General features: G+C 41.9%; 1 protein-coding gene across 1 annotated transcript in view; it reads right to left on the bottom strand.

Annotated features, from left to right (window-relative positions):
- Positions 1-21,594, bottom strand: part of SVOP (SV2 related protein) — a 115,312-nt gene that overhangs the window by 511 nt on the left and 93,207 nt on the right. The window contains exons 11-15 of the mRNA XM_053588592.1: positions 20,224-20,300; positions 12,832-12,939; positions 11,398-11,509; positions 10,261-10,342; positions 1,039-1,128 (exon numbers count right to left, since the gene is read on the bottom strand). Of these exons, the coding sequence (XP_053444567.1) occupies positions 1,039-1,128; positions 10,261-10,342; positions 11,398-11,509; positions 12,832-12,939; positions 20,224-20,300 (469 nt within the window). The remainder of the gene's footprint in view (positions 1-1,038; positions 1,129-10,260; positions 10,343-11,397; positions 11,510-12,831; positions 12,940-20,223; positions 20,301-21,594) is intronic.

The following is a 21,594-nucleotide window of genomic DNA, read 5'->3' as shown; positions in this document are numbered from 1 at the left end:
CTCAAAAAGTATACCCAAGTTGATTCAGACAATAAGGACAGGCTGGGATTTGAACTCAGCTTGAGTCTAGATTCCTTATAACTATACTCTCCCAGGATCATGCCTGTGCAAACTCCCTAGCTCCATGGCCTGGGGCAAACCACATGGCAGAGCTGAAGCCCATGTCCTCCTCTGCTGAATGGGCACGGGATAGGATCACCCCCAAATGAGAAGCCACCTGGAAGCACCTGGCATCGTGCAGGCACATGGTAAGAGCTCAATTATCAAGAGTCCCATACAATGGTCAAAACAAAAACACAACACCCCACCCCACCCCCCACCCCCCGCAAATCAATGCAGAACATAATTACTTGTACTTGACTTTAATTTACCTGAAATATCCAGAACAGGTAAATCCATAGGGCAGAAAGCAGAGAGGTGACTGGCAGGGGCTGGGCTAAATAGGGCCTAATTGCTTAACCTGAACGGGGTTTCCATTTGGGATGATGGGAATCTTTTAGAACTGGATAGAGTTGATAGTTGTATAACAATGCAAATGTGCTAAGTGCCACTGAATTAATTGTTCTCTTTAAGATGATTCATTTACATGACTTTCACCTCAATAAAAAAAAAAAAAACAACCCTGGATATTCCAAAAGCAAAAAGAAATAGTTTAAGACACACGGAGAGTTGCAAATTTCTGCAACAACATGTAATTATCCAACTCCAAAAGCAGGAACATTTGTTTTCTATTAAATCACATTGGCCTACTTGTTTGTGGTCAAATTATCTGGCACTCTAGGTTTGTCTACATAGGAAGGACCTGGACCTGATTTCCTGGCTTGTCTACTTCCCTGCTGTGTGACCTGGGCAAGTCTGTTTATCTTCTGAACCTCAATTTTTTCATCTGCAAGCAATCTCTTCTCTCACAGAGTGAATCCTTAGGATAAAATAAGCTAATGCACATAGAGCTCTGCAGACAGACAATATATAGCAACTGGTTGCTGTGCATTAGGTTTTGTTACCCCCACCCACTCTGTGTTTGGGGGTGACACCTACCTGGGCAATGAATGGCGTGATGAGAGCACCGACCCTTGCCATGCCACTGCAGGTGCCCAGGCCCAGTGCCCGTGTTGCTGTGGGGTAGACCTGAAACACAGCAGAAGATGTAGGCTCAGGACAATGCAGATTCCTCATTGCTGTGTGGCTCTGGGCTGATGGGACTGACTCCCATGGGCTGTCCTGAAGTCAGGGAAATCCCTTGGGTCTTGCATGTGGTCTCTCATCCCAAAGAGGATGAGAGGTTTGACTCCAAGAGGGCAAGAGGCTAAACCATGGGTGGGAACCCAACAAAGAGGTCCTCCTAGCCCTGGGGAGGGAGGGTCCCCAAAGACTCCTACCAGAAACAGCTGCATGTTTAGGACCTAGGTGTTGCTCTACCTTCCACTTCCATGCGTTCACCTTGCAGCACTGGTTATGGGCTTTCAAGGAACTTCATAGAGAGATTGAGACATTTATGGTTTTTCGATTTGTACCCAGTAGGGGCCATGTGCCTAGATCTTCCCTGGGCAAAATGAGATGGGCTGTGCAACTTCCAGGCCAGGGTAGTTCAGAAGGGGGTGTGCTTTCTCCACTCCCTTCTCCTGCCTGCTGGCTGGGCGGAGGACTCCAGGGCCCTAGGACAGGGCTTTTCAACCTGGTGTCCTTGTGCACTATATGCTATGTAGCAGCATCCCTGGCCTCCAACCACTAGAAGCCTGTAGCACTTCACCACCACCCCCGCCCCCATTATGATAACCCAGAATATCTTGAGACATTGTCAAATGTCCCCTGGAGCAAAATCATAGTATGCCAGTTGCCTAGTACCTGAACCACCATGGAGAAGAAAGCTGTCCTCCAACCTATGACACCCATGATGAATTGTTTCACAAGTGAGAAACTTGTATTGTGTCAAAACACTCTACTTTAGAATGTCATTCTTTTCTTCCTTTCTTTTCTTTTCCTTTTTTTCTTGAGACAAAGTCTCATTTTGTTGCCTGGGCCAGAGTGCTGTGGCATTATCACAGCAATCTCAAATTCCTGGATTCAAGTGATCCTTCTGTCTCACCTTCCTGAGCAGCTGGAACTACAGGCGTCTACCACCACACCTGGCTAATTTTTCTTTCTTTCTTCTTCTTTTTTTTTTTTTTGCAGTTTTTGGCCAGGGCTGGGTTTGAACACACCACCTCCAGTATATGGGGCCGGCGCCCTACTCCTCGAGCTATAGGCGCTGGCCTAATTTTTCTATTTTTTGTAGAGATGGGGTCTCACTATGCTGTTCAGACCACTATGCTGTTCAGACTGGTCTCAAACTCCTGATTTCAACTAATCCTCCAGCCTCAGCTTCCTGAGTGGCTGAGAGTTACAGGCCCTACCACAATGCCTGGCTAACTTAAAAAAAAATTTTTTTTGGGGTGGAGACAGAGTCTTACTATGTCATCTTGGGTAGAGTGCCATGGCATCACAGCTCACAGCAATCTCAAACTCTTGGGCTTAAGTGATTCTCTTGCCTCAGCCTCCTAAGCAGCTGGGACTACAGGCGCCTGACACAATGCCTGGCTATTTTTTATTGTTGTTATTGTAATTGTCATTGTTGTTTGGCAGGCCCAGGCTGGGTTCCAACCCACCAGCTCGGTGTATATGGCTGGTGCCCTAGCCACTGAACTACAGGCTCCAAGCCTTTAAAAAAACTTTTTAGCAATAGAGTCTCACTCTGTTGCCTACTCTGTCTTGAACTGCTGGCCTCAAGTAATCCACCTGCCTCAATCTTCCAAAGTGCTGAGATTAGAGGTGTTAGCCGTCCCACCCAGACTATGAATCTACTTTTAAATGCTATGATTTTATTCCACAGTGGATATTCCATAATTTATAATTCAGTATGGATTAATACTTCATATGCATATGTAATATATACATAATATATTTTTTGATTAAGGAAAGACTTTATTTGAAAGGATTATTATAAGGGTGGAGAGGGGAGGAGTTATTGCAATAGGAGGGGACTCTTTTCTTATCCTGGGTGAAATGGAATGTAAGGGTGGCTTGATTGGATAAGGTGATAGGGCATTTCACCCTCAGGCCAGCCTATTCTCAGGGACTAGTAAGGAGGGGTTATATCCTGGATCAGAGCAAGGGTGGGTTAAAATTCAGAGGCCTGGGGGAAGGAGAGAAGCTTAACCAAAATTTCTTCTTCTTTTTTTTTTTTTTTTTTGAGACAGAGTCTTAATATTTCACCCTTGGTAGTGCGCTGTGACATCACAGCTCACAGCAACCTCCAACTAATACATACATAATATAAAATAAAATATAGGGTGGCGCCTGTAGCTCAAGGAGTAGGGTGCCAGTCCCATATGCCAGAGGTGGTGGATTCAAACCCAGCCCCGGCCAAAAACCACAAAAAAAAAAAAAAAATAAATAAAATATAATGTAATATATAATTGCCTAGCATATGGGTGGCACTCAATGTAGCTTCAATTGTTAAAAAATATGTATGTTTATATGTATGCATGTATTTTTGAGACAGGGTCTTGCTCTGTCACCTAGGCTAGAGAACTGTAGCATAATCACAGCTAATTGCAATCTCCAACTCCTAGACTCAAGTGATCCTCCCACCTCAGCCTCCTGAGTAGCTAGGACTATAGGACTCTTCCATTATACCTACCTAACTTTTGAACAAAATTATAGAAATGGGGTTTTGCTATGTTGCCCAGGGTCATCTCAAACTCCTGGCCTCAAGTGATCCTCCTCCCTCAGATTCCAAAGCATGGATTACAGGCATAAGCCACTATATCCAACTTCAATGTAACTTTTCAAAATGAATTAGTATTGACAACACACATCTCTTGGACTCTGAGCAAGGAGGCGGCTGAAGTAACAGCTTCCGTGCAGCTGGGCATGGCACAGCAACTTAAAGAACAAGAGGAAGTGAAAGGAAAATTAGGTCAAGGAAACAGATAAAAGAAACCACTCTTGAGGAAGAATCAGCAGAAAACTCCTGGCATAATGAAGAACAGTCCAGAGCAGTCCCTCCAAGGGACTGCAGAGGATTCCACCTATAAAGAAATGTTAGAAAAGACAGAAAGGGAATTTAGAATATACATGATGAAAACAATGAAGGAAATAATGGCAACAATGAAGGAAACTGCTGATGAAGTGGAAAATAACCAAAAGGAAATAAAAAAATGGAATAAATTAAGAGATGAACGATATGAAGAATATAGAAAGGATATAGCAGAGCTGAAGGAACTGAAGCAGTCAATTAGGGAACTTAAAGATGCAATAGAAAGTGTCAGCAACAGATTAGACCAGGCAGAAGAAAGAATTTCGGAGGTAGAGGATAAAGTTCTTGAATAACTCAGATAGTTAAAGAGGCAGAAAAGAAGAGAGAGAAAGCAGAACGTTCACTGACAGAACTATGGAACTTTATGAAGTGTTCAAACATACGAGTTATAGGAATCCCAGAAGGGGAAGAAGAATGCCCCAGGGGAATGGAAGCCATACTAGAGAATATTATAAATGAAAATTCCCCAAATATCACCAAAGATTCTGACACACTCCTTTCAGAGGGATATCGGACCCCAGGTCACCTCAACTCTCACAGAGCTTCTCCAAGACACATTGTGATGAACCTGTCCAAAGTCAAGACAAAAGAAAAGATTCTGCAAGCTGCCAGGAGTAAGCACCAGTTGATCTACAGGGGCAAATCCATCAGGGTGACTGCAGACTTCTCTAATGAAACTTTCCAGGCAAGAAGACAATGGTCATCTATCTTTAATCTACTTAAACAGAACAATTTCCAGCCCAGAATTCCATATCCTGCTAAACTAAGCTTCAAAATTGACAGAGAAATAAAAGCATTTACTGATATGCAAACATTGAGGAAATTCGCCACAACAAGACCAGCTCTACAGGAAATACTTCAACCTGTTCTACACACTGACCATCACAACGCATCAGCAGCAAAGTAAGAACTCAGAAATTAAAAGACGGACCGCAACTTCCACACTTATGCAAAAGATAAAACTAAGCAATGGACTCTCACAAAATAAGACGAATAGAATACTACCACACTTACCAATTATCTCAATAAATGTTAATGACTTGAGTTCCCCACTGAAGAGACATAGATTGGCTGACTGGATTAAAAAACACAAGCCATCCATTTGCTGTCTGCAAGAAACACACCTGCCTTCAAAAGACAAATTAAAACTCCGAGTCAAGGGTTGGAAGACAATTTTTCAGGCAAATGGAATTCAGAAGAAAACAGGTGCTGCAATCTTATTTTCAGATACATGTGGATTTAAAGCAACTAAAGTCAAAAAAGACAAAGATGGCCACTTTATATTGGTCAGGGGAAAAATACGACAAGAAGACGTTTCAATTCTAAATATTTATGCACCCAATTTAAATGCTCCCAGATTCTTGAAACAGACCTTACTCAGTCTGAGCAATATGATATCTGATAATACCATCATAACAGGGGACTTTAACACTCCTCTTACAGAGCTGGACAGATCCTCTAAACAGAAATTAAACAAAGATATAAGAGATTTAAATGAGACCCTAAAACAACTGTGCTTGATAGACGCATATCCACCCCAAAGATAAAGAATATACATTCTTCTCATCACCCCATGGAACATTCTCCAAAATTGATCATATCCTGGGACATAAAACAAATATCAACAGAATCAAAAGAATTGAAATTTTACCTTGTATCTTCTCAGCCCATAAGGCACTAAAGGTGGAACTCAACTCTAACAAAAACTTTTGACCCCACACAAAGGCATGGAAATTAAACAACCTTCTGTTGAATAACAGATGGGTGCAGGAAGAAATAAAACAGTAAATCATTAACTTCCTTGAGCATAAAAACAATGAAGACACAAGCTACCCAAACCTGTGGGATACTGCAAAAGCAGTTTTGAGAGGAAAATTTGTTGCTTTAGATGCCTACATTCAAAAAACAGAAAGCAAGCGCATCAACAAACTCAAAAGCCATCTATTGAATTGGAAAAAGAAGAACAATCTAAGCCTAAATCCAGTAGAATAAAAGAAATATCCAAAATTAAATCAGAGATCAATGAAATTGAAAACAAAAGAATCATTAAGGAAACAAGGAGTTGGTTTTTTAAAAAAATAAATAAAATAGATAAACCTTTGGCCAGAATAACTACAAATAGAAAAGTAAAATCTCTAGTAACCTGAATCAGAAATGTTAAAGGGGAAATAACAACTGATGCCACAGAGATACAAGAGATCATCTCTGAATACTACCAGAAACTCCATGCCCAGAAATTTGACAATGTGAAGGAAATGGATCAATAATGGAATCACACCTTCTCCCTAGACTCAGCCAGGAAGAAATAGAGCTCCGGAACAGACCAATTTCAAGTACTGAGATTAAAGAAACAATAAAAAAGCTTCCAACCAAAAAATGCCCTGGTCCAGATGGCTTCACACAGAATTCCATCAAACCTTTTAGGAAGGGGTGGCGCCTGTGGCTCAGTCAGTAAGGCGCCGGCCCCATATACCGAGGGTGGTGGGTTCAAACCCGGCCCCGGCTGAACTGCAACCAAAAAATAGCTGGGTGTTGTGGCGGGCGCCTGTAGTCCCAGCTACTCGGGAGGCTGAGGCAAGAGAATCGCTTAAGCCCAGGAGTTGGAGGTTGCTGTGAGCTGTGTGATGCCATGGCACTCTACTGAAGGCCATAAAGTGAGACTCTGTCTCCACAAAAAAAAAAAAAAAATCTTTAAGAACTTATTCCTGTACTGCAGAAATTATTCCAAAAAATTGAAGAGGAAGGAATATTCCCCAATACATTCTACAAAGCAAACATCACCCTGATACTAAAACCAGGAAAAGACCCAACTAAAAAGGAGAATTTCAGACCAATTTCACTCATGAATATAGATGCAAAAATTCTCAACAAAATCCTAGCCAATAGATTACAGCTTATCATCAAAAAAGTCATACATCATGATAAGTAGGTTTCATTCCTGGGATGCAAGGCTGGTTTAACATATGCAAGTCCATAAACGTTATCTACCATATTAACAGAAGCAAAAAGAAAGACCATATGATCCTCTCAATAGACGCAGAAAAAGCATTCAATAAAATCCAGCATCCTTTTCTAATTAGAACACTGAAGAGTATATGCATAGGTGGCACATTTCTGAAACTGATTGAAGCTATCTATGACAAACCCACAGCCAATATTTTACTGAATGGAGTAAAACTGAAAGCTTTTCCTCTTAGAACTGGAACCAGACAAGGTTGTCCTCTGTCACCTTTACTATTCAACGTAGTGCTGGAAGTTCTAGCCAATACAATTAGGCAAGACAAAGAAATAAAGGGAATCCAAATGGGAGCAGAGGAGGTCAAACTCTCCCTCTTTGCTGACGACATGATCTTATACTTAGAGAACCCCAAAGACTCAACCACAAGACTCCTAGAAGTCATCAAAAAATACAGTAATGTTTCAGGATATAAAATCAATGTCCACAAGTCAGTAGCCTTTGTGTACACCAATAACAGTCAAGATGAGAAGCTAATTAGGGACACAACTACCTTCACTATAGTGTCAAAGAAAATGAAATACCTAGGAATATACCTAACAAAGGAGGTGAAGGACCTCTATAAAAAAAATTATGAAATCTTCAGAAAGGAAATAGCAGAGGATATTAACAAATGGAAGAACATATCATGCTCATGGCTGAGAAGAATCAACATCGTTAAAATGTCTACACTTCCCAAAGCAATCTACCTATTCAATGCCATTCCTATTAAAATACCAACATTGTACTTTCAAGATCTGGAAAAAATGATTCTGCATTTTGTATGGAACCAGAAAAAAACCTGTATAGCTAAGGCAGTTCTTAGTAATAAAAATAAAGCTGGGGGCATCAGCATACCAGATTTTAGGCTGTACTACAAAGCCATAGAGGTCAAGACAGCATGGTACTGGCACAAAAATAGAGACATAGATACTTGGAATTGAATAGAAAACCAGGAAATGAAACTAACATTTTACAACCACCTAATCTTCAATAAAACAAAGAAGAACTTAACTTGGGGGAAAGACTTCCTATTCAATAAATGATGTTGGGAGAATTGGATATCTACATGCAGAAGACTGAAACTGGACCCACACCTTTCCCCACTCACAAAAATTGATTCAAAATGGATAAAGGACTTAAATTTAAGGCATGAAACAATAAAAATCCTCCAAGAAAGCATAGGAAAAACACTGGAAAACATTGGCCTGGGGAAAGACTTCATGAAGAAGACTGCCATGGCAATTGCAACAACAAAAAAATAAACAAATGGGACTTCATTAAACTGAAAAGCTTAATGTACAATTAAGGAGACAACAACCAAAGCAAAGAGACAACCTACACAATGGGAAAGGATATTTGCATATTTTGAATCAGAAAGCTTCATAACTAGGATCTATAGAGAACTCAAATTAATCCACATGAAAAAAGCCAACAATCCCATATATCAATGGGCAAGAGACATGAATAGAACCTTCTCTAAAGATGACAGACGAATGGCTAACAAACATATGAAAAAATGTTCATCATCCCTATATATTAAAGAAATGCAAATCAAAACCACCCTGAGATATAATCTAACCCCAGCAAGAATGGCCCACATCACAAAATCTCAAAACTGCAGATGCTGGCGTGGATGTGGAGAGAAGGGAACACTTTTACACTGCTGGTGGGATTGCAAGCTAGTACAACCTTTCTGGAAGGAAGTATGGAGAAACCTCAAAGCACTCAAGCTAACCCTCCCTTTTGATCCTGCAATCCCATTACTGGGCATCTACCCAAGAGGAAAAAAAATCCTTCTATCATAAGGACACTTGCACTAGACTGTTTACTGCAGCTCAATTTACAATCGCCAAAATGTGGAAACAGCCCAAATGCTCACCAACCCAGGAATGGATTAACAAGCTGTGGTATATGTATACCATGGAATACTATTCAGCCATTAAAAAGTGAAGCCTTTCCATCCTTCGTATTAACCTGGATGGACGTGGAAGACATTATTCTTAGTAAAGCATCACAAGAATGGAGAAGCATGAATCCTATGTACTCAATTTTGATATGAGGACAATTAATGACAATTAAGGTCATGGTGGGGGTTGGGGAAAGGAAGAGCAGAGAGAGGGAAGGAGGGAGGGGGTGGGGCCTTGGTGTGTGCCACACCTTTGGGGGGCAAGACATGATTGCAAGAGGGACTTTGCCTAACAAATGCAATCAGTGTAACCTGTTTTCTTGTACCCTTGATGAATCCCCAACAATAAAAAAAAAAAAGAAAGAAAAGAAAAGAAAAAAAAAGAATTAGTATTATTATACTATTTTTCTTTCTAATATGGAGAATTTTGAGAATAGACTCAAGTAGAGTGGGTAATAAATTCCCTAGTATCAAGCCCTGTGACCTGTGCTTGTTTTAGGTATACCTCTCTTATCTTCTTCCTCTCCTGAGTTACACTGAAGCAAATCCCAGACAGGATATCATTTTATCCACGAGATACTTCTGTACATGCTACTTTGAAGACTATTTGTCTTTTAGAAAAAGACTGTGAATATTTCCCATGTCCGTATTTGTCTTCTATCAGCTACACAGAATTCTATCATTTATCATTTATTTAACCCATTCTTTATTGTCACAAGTAGCCAGCTACTTTAGTTAAAGCCAGGATTAGCAGACTTTTTCCAAATTACAGAAAGTAAATATTTTGGACTTTGAGGGCCATATGGTTTCTGGCAAGTACTCAACTTCACTAATGTAGCACAAAAGCAGTGTAGACACAATATTAGTAAATGAAAGGGCATGGTGCGTTCTAATAAAACTTTATTAATGAATACTGAAATGTGAATTTTCCTCATGTCCTTCAACTAAAGATCACACACAACTCTCTCTTGAGATTCTGTGCAGCCCCCTCCCTTCTCTGCACTGACCTTGGGTGGCAGTTCTCTCAGCCCCCTCACCTGTCACTTGTTGGTTTCCCTAATCTCCACCCCACAGGTTGTAACTAGTTTCTTTATAAAACTCTTCTTAGGTGGGCATGGTGGCTCATGCCTGTAATCCTAGCACTCTGGGAGGTTGAGGTGGGAGGCTCACTTAAGGGTTCACAGTCACCACTCAACCCCCAGGACAAATTTCATTCTGCTCAGTCCAGTTTGAGTTTATCACCTCCCAGCCCCAGCTGTTCCCAAACACCCCTCCTACCTCAGGTGTGTAAACATAGGCTGCTTGAAAGCCTCCAGAAATAAATGCTCTTGCAACGAAGAGTAACAGAGTAAGCACATTTCTAGGGAGGGAGGAAAAGCAGATGATGATTTTTTTTTTCTGTTTGTTTCAGCAAAGTTCTGTCTTCCCAGACAAAATTTACACCTTAGCAAATTGGCAAATGCCAACCCCCCCCACACACCCACACACCCCTCCCACACCCCCGCTGCAGGTACACATTCAATGCAGACACACATATTCCAGGACCACCTCAAAAGGCCTGCTTTTGTAAAATTGTCATTCTCCAAAGCATCAGGCTGAGAGATTGGGACATCTCTGGTGCCCAGGTTGGGGCCAAGATTGGAGAGAAGTGATATAAATAATTGAAAGCCCAGACAGGAACTTCTTGGAACAGGATTGGAGCCAGGAACCCGCTGTGCTAGGGAAAGTAAACTAGTATGCAATATTTTTAGTTTAATTCTGGCTCCCAGCCCTCTGTTCCATTGTTCTATAGATGTCCCAGAACATCAACATTTCTGGGTTTAAGCTACATCTCCCAATCTTCCTCAAACCAAGATGTGGCCCACAGATTCCTCATTGTATTTGGTCTGGGACCCGTTCAGAGAGGCATAGTCTACTTCTATTTTTTGAGGGTCTTGGTAGATAGAAAAATGCCAAAATGGGATTATAAAACAGGTCTGTTTGAAATATTTCCATTGAACAAATTGACACTCAACACACATATAAATTAAATGGCTACATGTATGATCTCATTGGGAGGTGATGTCAAAAGTCTAAATTTTTTTTTTTTTTTTGTAGAGACAGGGTCTCACTGTACCGCCCTCGGTAGAGTGCCGTGGCGTCACACAGCTCACAGCAACCTCCAGCTCCTGGGCTTACGCGATTCTCTTGCCCCAGCCTCCCGAGCAGCGGGGACCACAGGCGCCCGCCACAACGCCCGGCTATTTTTTGTTGCAATTTGGCCGGGGCTGGGTTCGAACCCGCCACCCTCGGCATATGGGGCCGGCGCCCTACTCACTGAGCCACAGGCGCCGCCCATTAGCTCAAAACTGGGGTCAAAGCACCATCTTGCCCCCACCCACATCAGAGGTCCCAACCCTGAGCCAGATAACGCACCTTCCAACACAGATGAACAGCAGGAGGCTGCAGAAGGAAAAGATGGCGAAGCACAGGGCCATCGTCTTCTTGCGGCCTAGGCGGTCAATGATCCACAGAGTCACGAGGACACCTGGGAGAGGAGCAGGGCATGGCAGGCAGGTTCCAGTGTGGTTCCCAATGACCCCTGCCCTGGTATGCACATCCCATATCATCCCTCCCAACCCCCAGGCCAACAGTGGGCTAGACCTAATGCTCATTCCTATGGACCAGAAGATAGTAAAAGTGATGGAATGTCACTTCTGAGATTAGGTTATAAAAGACTGTGATGCCTGTTTTGCTGGCATTCTCTCTCTCTGGCTCTTCTTGTGTGCTTGCCTTGATAGAGAAACCACCTGGTGAGGAACTGAAGGTAGATCTCTGGCTAACAGCCAGCACAAAACTGAGGCCTATGGTCCAACAACCCCTAAAGGAATTGGATCCTGCCAACAACCATGTGAGTGAGCATGGAAGCAAATCCTGCCTCAGTTGAGCTTTCAGATGAGACCATGGAACCTAGGCCAACTCCTTGATTATAGCCATGTGAAATACACTGAAGCAGAGGACCTAGGTGAACTACTCCTGGACTTTTGACCCATAGAAAGTGTGAGATGAGTGTGTGTTGCTTTAAGCCACTACATTTTGGGCCAATTTGTTACAAGGAAATAGGTAACAAATACAGACACCAAGAGGTGCCTGAATGATGGTGTCCACTGAGTACCTGTACTGGGAGTCAGAAACACCTAGGTTCTGATGCCTCCACTTTCCTCTAACTTGCTGAACTTTAGTTTCTTCATCTATAAATGAAGACTAAAGTGGGACTAAAAAAATAACACACTCTACCTCAGTAGAGGTAGTAGAGCATAGCACTTATTATTAATAATAATTCAATTTGGGTAAAGTGTTTTTATACCTATTATATTTAATTATCAAAACAATCCTCTAAAGTAAATGCTGTTAATAATCTCATCTCCACATTCATTTAGTCAATAAACTAAGTGCCTACTGTGTGTCAGGATCTGTTTTAGGAGTATGGGATGCATCAGTGAACAAAAACAAATAAAATAGTCAACATAATAAATAAAGAAGAGAAGGACCTGAATTTCAGTATGCTGCTTACTGCAATAGATCATTGACAAATAGACAAAAGACAAATAGACTTTTGTCTCTGACCCAGTAATCTCATGTCTTTTACTAACATGCCCGAAACTGGGCAGCTTAACTTGTTAATCTTCAGGTTGAGTAAAATCTTAGACCTTTCACAGTTCTTGACCATGAAGAATTGAAAAAAAAAAATTATCTGGCTGACCTAGAAATAGAATTTGCTTCCAGGTGGCACACACAGAGCCACCAGGTGAACAAATGTCACATTATCAGGCTTCTCTGCCCCAGCTACCCTTTGCACAGGTCCCTCACCTGGGAACTCAGAGAGGGTGGTCCATAGCAAGTCCATGTAATCCTCCTCACTCAGGTACTCACAGGCCAGGCTGCATTTTGCCTCTACTGCCTTCTTCTGATTGGAGACTGGAGCAGGGGGAAGAGAGGAAGAGTCACACACAGCTTTGAAGCATACCTTCCTTCTCCTAGTATCTCCTTCCCTGGGTATGAGTTCCACATAAAACTGGGGCTAATAAACCCACTGTGCAAGGTGGCTGAGAGAACAAGAGTAGGCAATGTGTACAAATGTGTTAGCCCAGATTTGGCACAGAGCACGTGTTTTTTTGGCAGACAAACTCTACTCCTCTGATCCCCCACCCACCCACATCCTGGTACTCACACTCTAGTGTAAGCCCCTCCCTTTGAGGCTGTGACTTGCTCCTGGCCACGAGTACAGCAAAGGGGATGGGACATATGTGACTGTATTACATAAGTTTGCAATGCCCATCTTGTTGAGTCCGTCTCCTTTGATGACTGTGAAGGAGCAAGTGGCCATGTTGGTAACCATTATAGCAAAGAACTGAGGGCAGCCTCAGTTGACAGTCAGCAAGCATCTGAAGCTCTTGGTCCAACTACCACAAGGAATTCCAAGCTACCAACAAACTACGTAAGTGGGCAGAGGATCCTTTTACCTTGGAGCCTCTATTTCAGCAGTTCTGTGGGTTGCGACCCCTTTGTAACAATGAAAATACATTGTGACATTAGGAAGGTTGAGAACCACTGCTCTAGTTGAAAACCCAGTCCTGGCTGATGTCTTGATTGCAGCCTTGCAAAGGAACCAGCTAATTTGTGCCCTGACTCCTACTCTACAGAAACTATGTGTACGTGAAAATAAGTGTGTGTTGGTTCTGGCTACTGAGTTTGTGGCAATGTTGTAACACAGCAAGAGATAACTAATACATGCTTATTACCTGTACATATCCTCACACTGCCTCCTTTTTATTGAAAGCACATCAGAGTGAAACCCAGTGGCCAATGGAAATAAAAAAGTCTCAGCCCCAGTTCAGGCTGAGTTAATAATGAAGGATGCACTCGACATGGCTTTCTTCCTTGCTTTATTCTCAAACTATAGGACAGGTCTCTTAAAGGCAAAGGTGCTAGGGTCTGAAATGTACCCCTGCCAAAATTCATGTTGAAACCCAACCATCGTGTGGTGGCATTAGGAGGTGGGGCCTTTGGATGAGATTAGTGCCCTTGTAAGACAGGGTGTAGGGAGCACCTGGCCCTCCTACATGTGAGAAAATGTCTGAGGATGCTGCAAGAAGATGCCATCTATAAAGCACACAGCCATCACCAGATCCTGAATCTGTTGCCTGATCGTAGACTCCCCAGCCTCCAGATAGGTGGGCAATACATTTCTATAGTTGATAAACTACTCAGTCTGAAGTTATACAGGACCAAGGAACTAAGACACAGGAGGGTGACATCTATCTGAACCAGTCACTTAGCAGATAATACTCAAAGAGAGCATCCCCCAAACTTGCTCTTCCCACAGTTTCCCCATGTCAAGTAGTGGCAAATCAGTCCTTCTGGTTGCTCAGGTAGAAAGCCCTGGAGACACTCTTGAATCTTCTTTTTTCTGTTGTACCCCAGGCACAATCTATCAGCAGATCCCGTCTGCTCAACCTTCAAAATATCTCAGAATAGGATTGATCACCTGTGTGTGTCTCACCAAGGGACACTTCTGCTGCTGAATTTTTGGTGGGAGCCTCCATCATGTCTCACCTAGATCACCATAACAACTTCCCAAATAGTCCACCTGCTACTATACCTGTGCCCATCTTCCCAGCCCCCACCATGGTCTACTTCCAACACCTCAGTCAAAGGGATCCTTTCAAAACCTAAGTCAGATCACTTTCATTCTTCTGCTTAAAACTCTGCAGCGACCTTCCATGTCACACAGAGTAAAAACCAAAATCCTTAAAAAGCCTCTAAGGCATTATATTGTCTGGCACCCTGCACGTCCTTAATGTCATCATCTATGTCTTTTTCTGTTGCCCCACTCACTCTACTCTGGCCACATTGGTTTTGCTATTCTTTCAACAAGCAAGGCGTGCTCCTGCCTCAGGACCTTTGCATTGGCTGCTCCCTTTTCCTGGATTGCTCTCTATATATCCCCATGACTAATTTCCTCACTTCTTTCAAATCTTTAAATCTCACCTTCTCATATCCATCTAGTATAAGCTCAGGGTTCCTCTCTTGTCACACAAACCACTATTTTCACATGTAATAAAGTAATCTCTCTTCATGTAACCCTATGAGAATTGGGGCTCAAGAAAATGTCATAAGATGATACTGATCCTCTGCCTACTGTCCTTGCTGGGAGTAATCAAGTTCTTTGTTCTGACCCAGGAATGTCGTGTCTTCTGTTAGTACCTGTGGAAACTGTATAAGGCCGACTTGTTAGCTTACCAATAGTTAAAAATCTCAGATTTTCATAGTTCTTAATGACTGATTTATTTATTAATGAATTAGTCAAATCTTTGATATGTATTCATGTTATATTTGTATGAGAGGTATGATTTTTTATCTTTTAAAATAAATATATAATTTATTATTATGCTACACACCCCTCACTTCCACCAAAATATAAGCTCACAGAGCAGGGATATTTGACTTTTGGTTGAAGAGAGCGACTTTGAACTTTGGTCAATCTCCTCTGAACCCTTCTTTGTTTTTGACTCATTCCCACTCTGGGCTCTGTCTAGTTTTAGCAGGATAATGCTAGATCAGTCTAGTGAAATTGCTGTCAAATTATGTTTAGCCTAAAGCTTCCATCTTACATATTTTAAGTTCTGCCTAAAGGTTTCTCCATACATAATGAACTACAACTTAACTGAATGTGTAAACAGATTGCAACCTACTCTTGTGCTAATCACTAAGTTTTGGCCAATCACAGGCAACCAGTTGTTCAAACTGGTTTCAAATAAGGTGAATGCCAAGCCATAACCAATCCAGCTGTTTCTGTATCTCACTTCTGTTTTCTGCATGGTATTTTCATTGTTTTTTCTTTTTTTTTTTTGTCACCCTCAATAGAGAACCGTGGCGTCATAGTTCATAGCAACCTCAAACTCTTGGACTCAAGTGATTCTCTTGCCTCAGCTTCCCTAGTAGCTGGGATTACAGTTGTTTACAACAATGCCTGGCTATTTTTTTGTTTAGCAGGCCCAGGCCTGGTTTGAACCCAGCATGTGGTGTGTGCCCATGCCAACCCACTATTTTCACCCCCCTTTTTTAATACCTATTTTTTTTTCAGGTAGAAGAGTCAGAAGAACATGATGTCATTTCCCTCTTTCTGTTCATAAGTCCTCTCCGACCTAACAGTAATGTGGAGTCACTTTGAATTGGGGGTGGGGGTTGTGTGCTGCCTGATTCAGGAATCATTCTTTGATTAAATTCTGAGAAATTTAATGTGCCGCATGTTTTTCCTTTAACAATGCCTACCCCTTGATATTTCATCAAATTCCTGATCGCCCATCCTTGATATCTTATCACCTTAATGGGGCTCAGGACATGCTACCCCAAAATGTAGCACCATGGCATATTGAAGAAATGTGAGGGAAAGGGTGATGCTTTTCCCATTCCCAGAGGAAATGAGCATCTTTATCACTAAGGATCCCGGACAGAGAATAATCTGAACAAACAGGGCTTGCTAACTCTCTCCCACTTTATTAGCATTAGATAACACCCTTTGTTCTATCACATTTCTTCAAGACTCTTCATTCTTCATCAAACATGGCATAAAAATACTCAGATTTAACCATTTCTTCAGGTCTTCATTTCCTTGTAAAGGCTCATGTATCACATAAAATTGAATTAAGTAAGTTTACATGCTTTTTGTATTTTGCTATAAGGGATCTCAGCCATGAACCTACGCTGGGTAAAGTTATTTTTCTCTCCCACACCGACGGTCAGAAATAATCCTATCAACTTGGGTTAACCAGAAACAATCTTATCCTTAAAGTTTCTTCTTAGTAATTTTCCATCCAATGACCTCTTACCTTGCTCCTTGCTTATATATATATTTTTTTTTTCTTTTTTTCGAAATGGGGGATTTCACTCTGTTGCTTGTGCTGGACACAAACCCCTGGCTTCAATGTGATTCTTCTGCCTCAGCCTCCTGAGCAGCGGGGATTACAGGCATGAGTCACTGTGCCCACCTGCTCCTTGGCTATAGATCTCCATTTGTCCTTGTCATATTCACAATGGAGCTCAGTTCTATAGTGAAGTCTCTCTTCCTCTATTGCAATAGTTCCTGAATAAAATTTGCCTTCACCACTTTAACTTCTGTCTGGCTATAGTTTTATTTGACACTAACCCCTAGACCTGTACTTGGCATATAGAAAATACTTACTGAACAAATTATTTTCCCAAGGTTGCACAGCTGCTTGGTGCCAGAATTCAATTCTCCTGATTTCCAGTTTGGGGTTTGTTCCACAGTATCACTTTTCCACTCAGGTATACAAGAGAGCTTTTTAACAGGGGGTTGGCAAACTCTGGCCTCTGGGTCAAATCTGATCTCCTGCCTTTTTTTTTCCTGGCCCATTTGCTAAAAATAGTTTTTATATTTTTTTCGTTTCTTTTCTTTTCCTTTCTTTTTTTTCTTTTCTCTTTCAAGACATAAGGTCTCACTGTGTCACCCAGGCTAGAGTGCAGTGGTGCAATTATAGCTCACTACAGCCTCAAACTCCTAGGCTTAAGTGATCTTCCTGCCTCAGCCTCCCAAGTAGCTGAGACTACAGGCACACCTCGCCACAACTGGTTTGTTTTTTAAATTTTCAAATGATTTTTAGGAATCAAAAGAGGAATTCACGAGGCTGTCAACTGAAGACTCATGAGGTTCAAAAACTTGGAAAGGAGAGGTTTACTTATCACAAAGGGTTGTAGCCTACAGTTCGGTCATCCTGTAGATAGACTGGGAAACACAGCCTTGGGCAACGGTTCTCAACCTGTGGGTCGTGACCCCTTTGTAACAATGAAAGTACATTGTAGCATTAGGAAGGTTGAGAACCACTGACTTAGAGGAGGGAAAGATAAAACAGGATATTTATACTGAGTGGGTTGGCTAAGTATACATATTCAACAGGTTATGAGAGGAGCTATGAATATTTGTGAAGGGGAGGTGTGCGTGTGCATAGGAGGCTAACATGTATGCAACATGAGTCCCAGTGTTCACCTGGAGGTGGAGACCTAACGTTTAAATATATTACAATTAATCTTCATATGTCAAAGATGAAGCAGAGAACATGAAGGCCCTCTGTGTGCAGCCTCTGTAGACTGGTCAGAAATGCGCCAAAGTTGTGGCCTCTTATCAGGAAGGATGCCAGTCCACTGTTATATTGAAAGGAAGAGCAGCTTCAGGAGGTTGGTTGAAATCAGCAATGAAGAATGCTTTTAAAAGGATGGGTTGCTCTTTAACCCTAATAGCCTTTAGTAAGGGAGGGGAGTATAACAAGGCATGTCCAACCTCCCATCAAACTCAGTTGTAAAGGTTTCTCACAGGTAACCTGGGACAAAAGGGGGTCTATTCAGTTGGTTAGGATTTTATTTTTATTTCTGAGGCATAAAAATTATACAAAATTCGGGTGGCACCTATGGCTCAAAGGAGTAGGATGCCGGCCCCATATACGGGAGGTGGCGGGTTCAAACCCAGCCCTGACCCCCCCAAAAAAACTGCAAAAAATAAAAAAAATAAAAAAATAAAAAATAATTATACAAAATTCCAATCTGTGTTCATAAATAAGGTTGAAACAAGCATGCTTATTCATTTACATATTGCCCATAGATGCTTTCCTATTACAAAGGGCAGAGTTGCATGGCCCACTAAGACTAAAATACTTACTTTCTGGACCTTTATAGAAAAAGTTTGCCAACCCCTGCTTTTTAACATTCCTCTGCATCCTTTGCTTAGTTGAAGCACCACTATTAGGGGATGCAACCTATGCTCAGTCAATACCAAACCCTATAGTTGATCTATCTACACTAAGGCACTTCTGCAGAGCATTTAACCTGAGATGTGACTCCACTGTCTCACTAAATGGTTATACCAGTAAACAAAACTATTAAAAAGCTATTAACTAAGATTATAGAGGCTTAATATGAAAACAGATAATTGGGCAAACCTTGAAGACAAGGAGGAACTTGATTCCTTTATCCCCCAATCTGGGTTCAGTGCTAGGAATCTAGTATTATTTTAAAGACAGAATGGTTTGAAAGCACAGACATCTGCATAGAAACTTTCTTTTTTATTCCTTCCTTTTGTCCAGTGGGTCTCACTTCCAGGTGAACAAAAGAATCACCTGGGGAGCTTTTAAAAATTTGTAATGCCTGGGCTTCACCAGCACCAGCCTCCACCCCTGAGATACCCATTAAATCGGCCTGGGCATTGTTTAAAAGCTTCCCATGGAATTCTATTATATATCCAGGGTGGAGATCCAACCTGGTTCTCAGAGTTAATGTGCACATTAGCATTGCTGCACAATCATTTCCATAAAACTCTGAGTACTATACCATGGCGGTTTGGGAGCTAGGAGATTTTCAGTGATAATTTAAACCTATATGCAGTTTTCACCTAAAGTACTGTTAAAAACAATTAATCCAGAGGGCATTAGACTGAGACAGCTCAGGATTCTGGGTTTCGCATAAGTAAACTGAAACCCAGTTTACTTACAGTAACCTAACCTGTAAGAAAACACCAACCTTTACTAAAGGATGTCAAGGCTACAGTTCCACCTTAACGAATTAAGCTTTTTTTTTTTTTTTTTTTTTTTTTTGTCTCTTTTCGGTGTGACCTTCTGTTAAAGCTTATGGGAGGCCATTGTTTTGGACCAGCCTCCTGCCCCTGGGCCCAGTAACTTGGACCAAATCAGACTGGAGTCACTTTTGCTAAGTAACAAAATCAAACTGAACTTTGAAAGGGGCTACTTTCCATCCCACATCAGAAAAAGGAAACTCAAATGAAGGGAGTGACCTGGGCTAGCATAACAAGGAAGTCCCTTCCATTTTAACCCTACAAGAAAAGTCATTTTTAAATGACCAATCCTCTTTTTGTTCCATTTTTCTGTTTCTTGAGCTCTTTTCTGCTGATTCACGAAATTGCTGTCTGTTCAGATATACTCTTCAAAATGTTAACGGCGCCTTGGCTTATCTTTTAACAATGCTCACTTCAGAGCCCAAACCCTGACGTACAATGTGGCTCTGCTAATGTTAGCTCTGTTGTGACAAGACTGCCCAGGTCTTTCCAGAACATCTTGGAAAATAAAGTAAGGCCAGGCCCCATAAGGGCGTAGCCCTGGATGTGAATGCCTGTGTGACTCTATGAACTGGGAGTTGCAGGGGTAGTTGGCCAGCACAGAGAACCACCATACTCACTGCTGCAGACGTCTCCTGCCTGGAACAGTTCTGTAGTGAGCAGAACTAACCCGTAGTAAGAAAATGCATTGGAAAACCTGCCAGAAGCAAGTGACAAAGGTAAAGAAATGATCAGAGAAATGCAAGTTCCCTTTTCCTATCCCTTTGGGAAGGGCCTGTGTCTACAGCAGGAGGGACCCGTCTATGGGCGGCACTGGGTCTTTGTGAGTTTAACTGGGGACCTCGAGCAGGAAGATGACAGGTAAACAGCATCATATGATAAAAGGGAAGTGATCCTGTGTCCTAGAGACACAGCACCTCCAAGGCTGTTTATCCAACTGGCAAGAAGTGAAAAGAGTTTTAGGGACTAAAATTTGAGATAAAACAATCTTGTGGACATCTGTCAGGGCTTCTGGTTTGAGTTGGTCAATTTGGACATTATTTTATAATTTCAGAGCAGAATGAGACAGTTTATCAATTCTTTTTTTTTTTTTTGGCCGGGGCTCGGTTTGAACCTGCCACCTCCAGCATATGGGACCGGCGCCCTACTCCTTGAGCCACAGGTGCCGCCCAGTTTATCAATTCTTGATGGACACAGGAATAAGAATATTCAAGTTTGCAGGGCCAGAATATTTCCATCCAATAAAATAGTATTGTAGGAACTCAGTCAGAATCAGAAGCCAGTGATTAACCTCTTTGGGTTACAATTTGTACTAGCAAATTTGGCAACTTCTGCAGTGCACTAAAATTAGTCTCTAATTGCTTCAGTATTCAAGTGGTGTTGGCCCAAATGAACTATATACACATTCAACAGTAGGTATTCTTTTTTTTTTTTTTTTGAGACAAGAGTCTCAAGCTGTTGCCCTGAGTAGAGTGTTATGACATCACAGCTCACAGCAACCTCCAACTCTTGGGCTTAAGCGATTCTCTTGCCTCAGCCTCCCAAGTAGCTGGGACTATAGGCGCCCACCACAATGCCTGGCTACCTTTTTGGTTGCAGTTGTCACTGTTGCTTAGCAGACCCGGACTGAGTTTGAACCCATCACCCTAGGTGTATGAGACTGGAGCCCTTGCCGACTGAGCTACAGGTGCTGCCAAGGTAGGTATTCTTAACTCTGGCCTGCCCCCATTCCTTTCTAAAAAATCCTATGGACTCCACACTTGTACTGGACACACAGCAGGTGTTTAATAAATGCTTGGTGAGTTGATTCAGCTCCTAGGAATGTAGGGGCAGAGCTGGAGTCCAGTTCTCAAAGCTTTTTTTCTCCTCTTTCTTGTAACTGACTACCTCCAGGACACTCCTCTGCTAATTAGCACCTCTGCTCAAATGTGAATAGGAAAAATGAGAATTGGTTAAAAAACAACACAAAGCCTTAAGCCAGGCCAATTTGT

This window comes from Nycticebus coucang, chromosome 4 (assembly GCF_027406575.1).
Source record: "Nycticebus coucang isolate mNycCou1 chromosome 4, mNycCou1.pri, whole genome shotgun sequence".
Taxonomy (NCBI): Eukaryota; Metazoa; Chordata; class Mammalia; order Primates; family Lorisidae; genus Nycticebus; species Nycticebus coucang.
The sequence above is the reverse complement of the archived record's forward strand: the minus strand, read 5'-3'. Positions and strand labels throughout refer to the sequence as shown.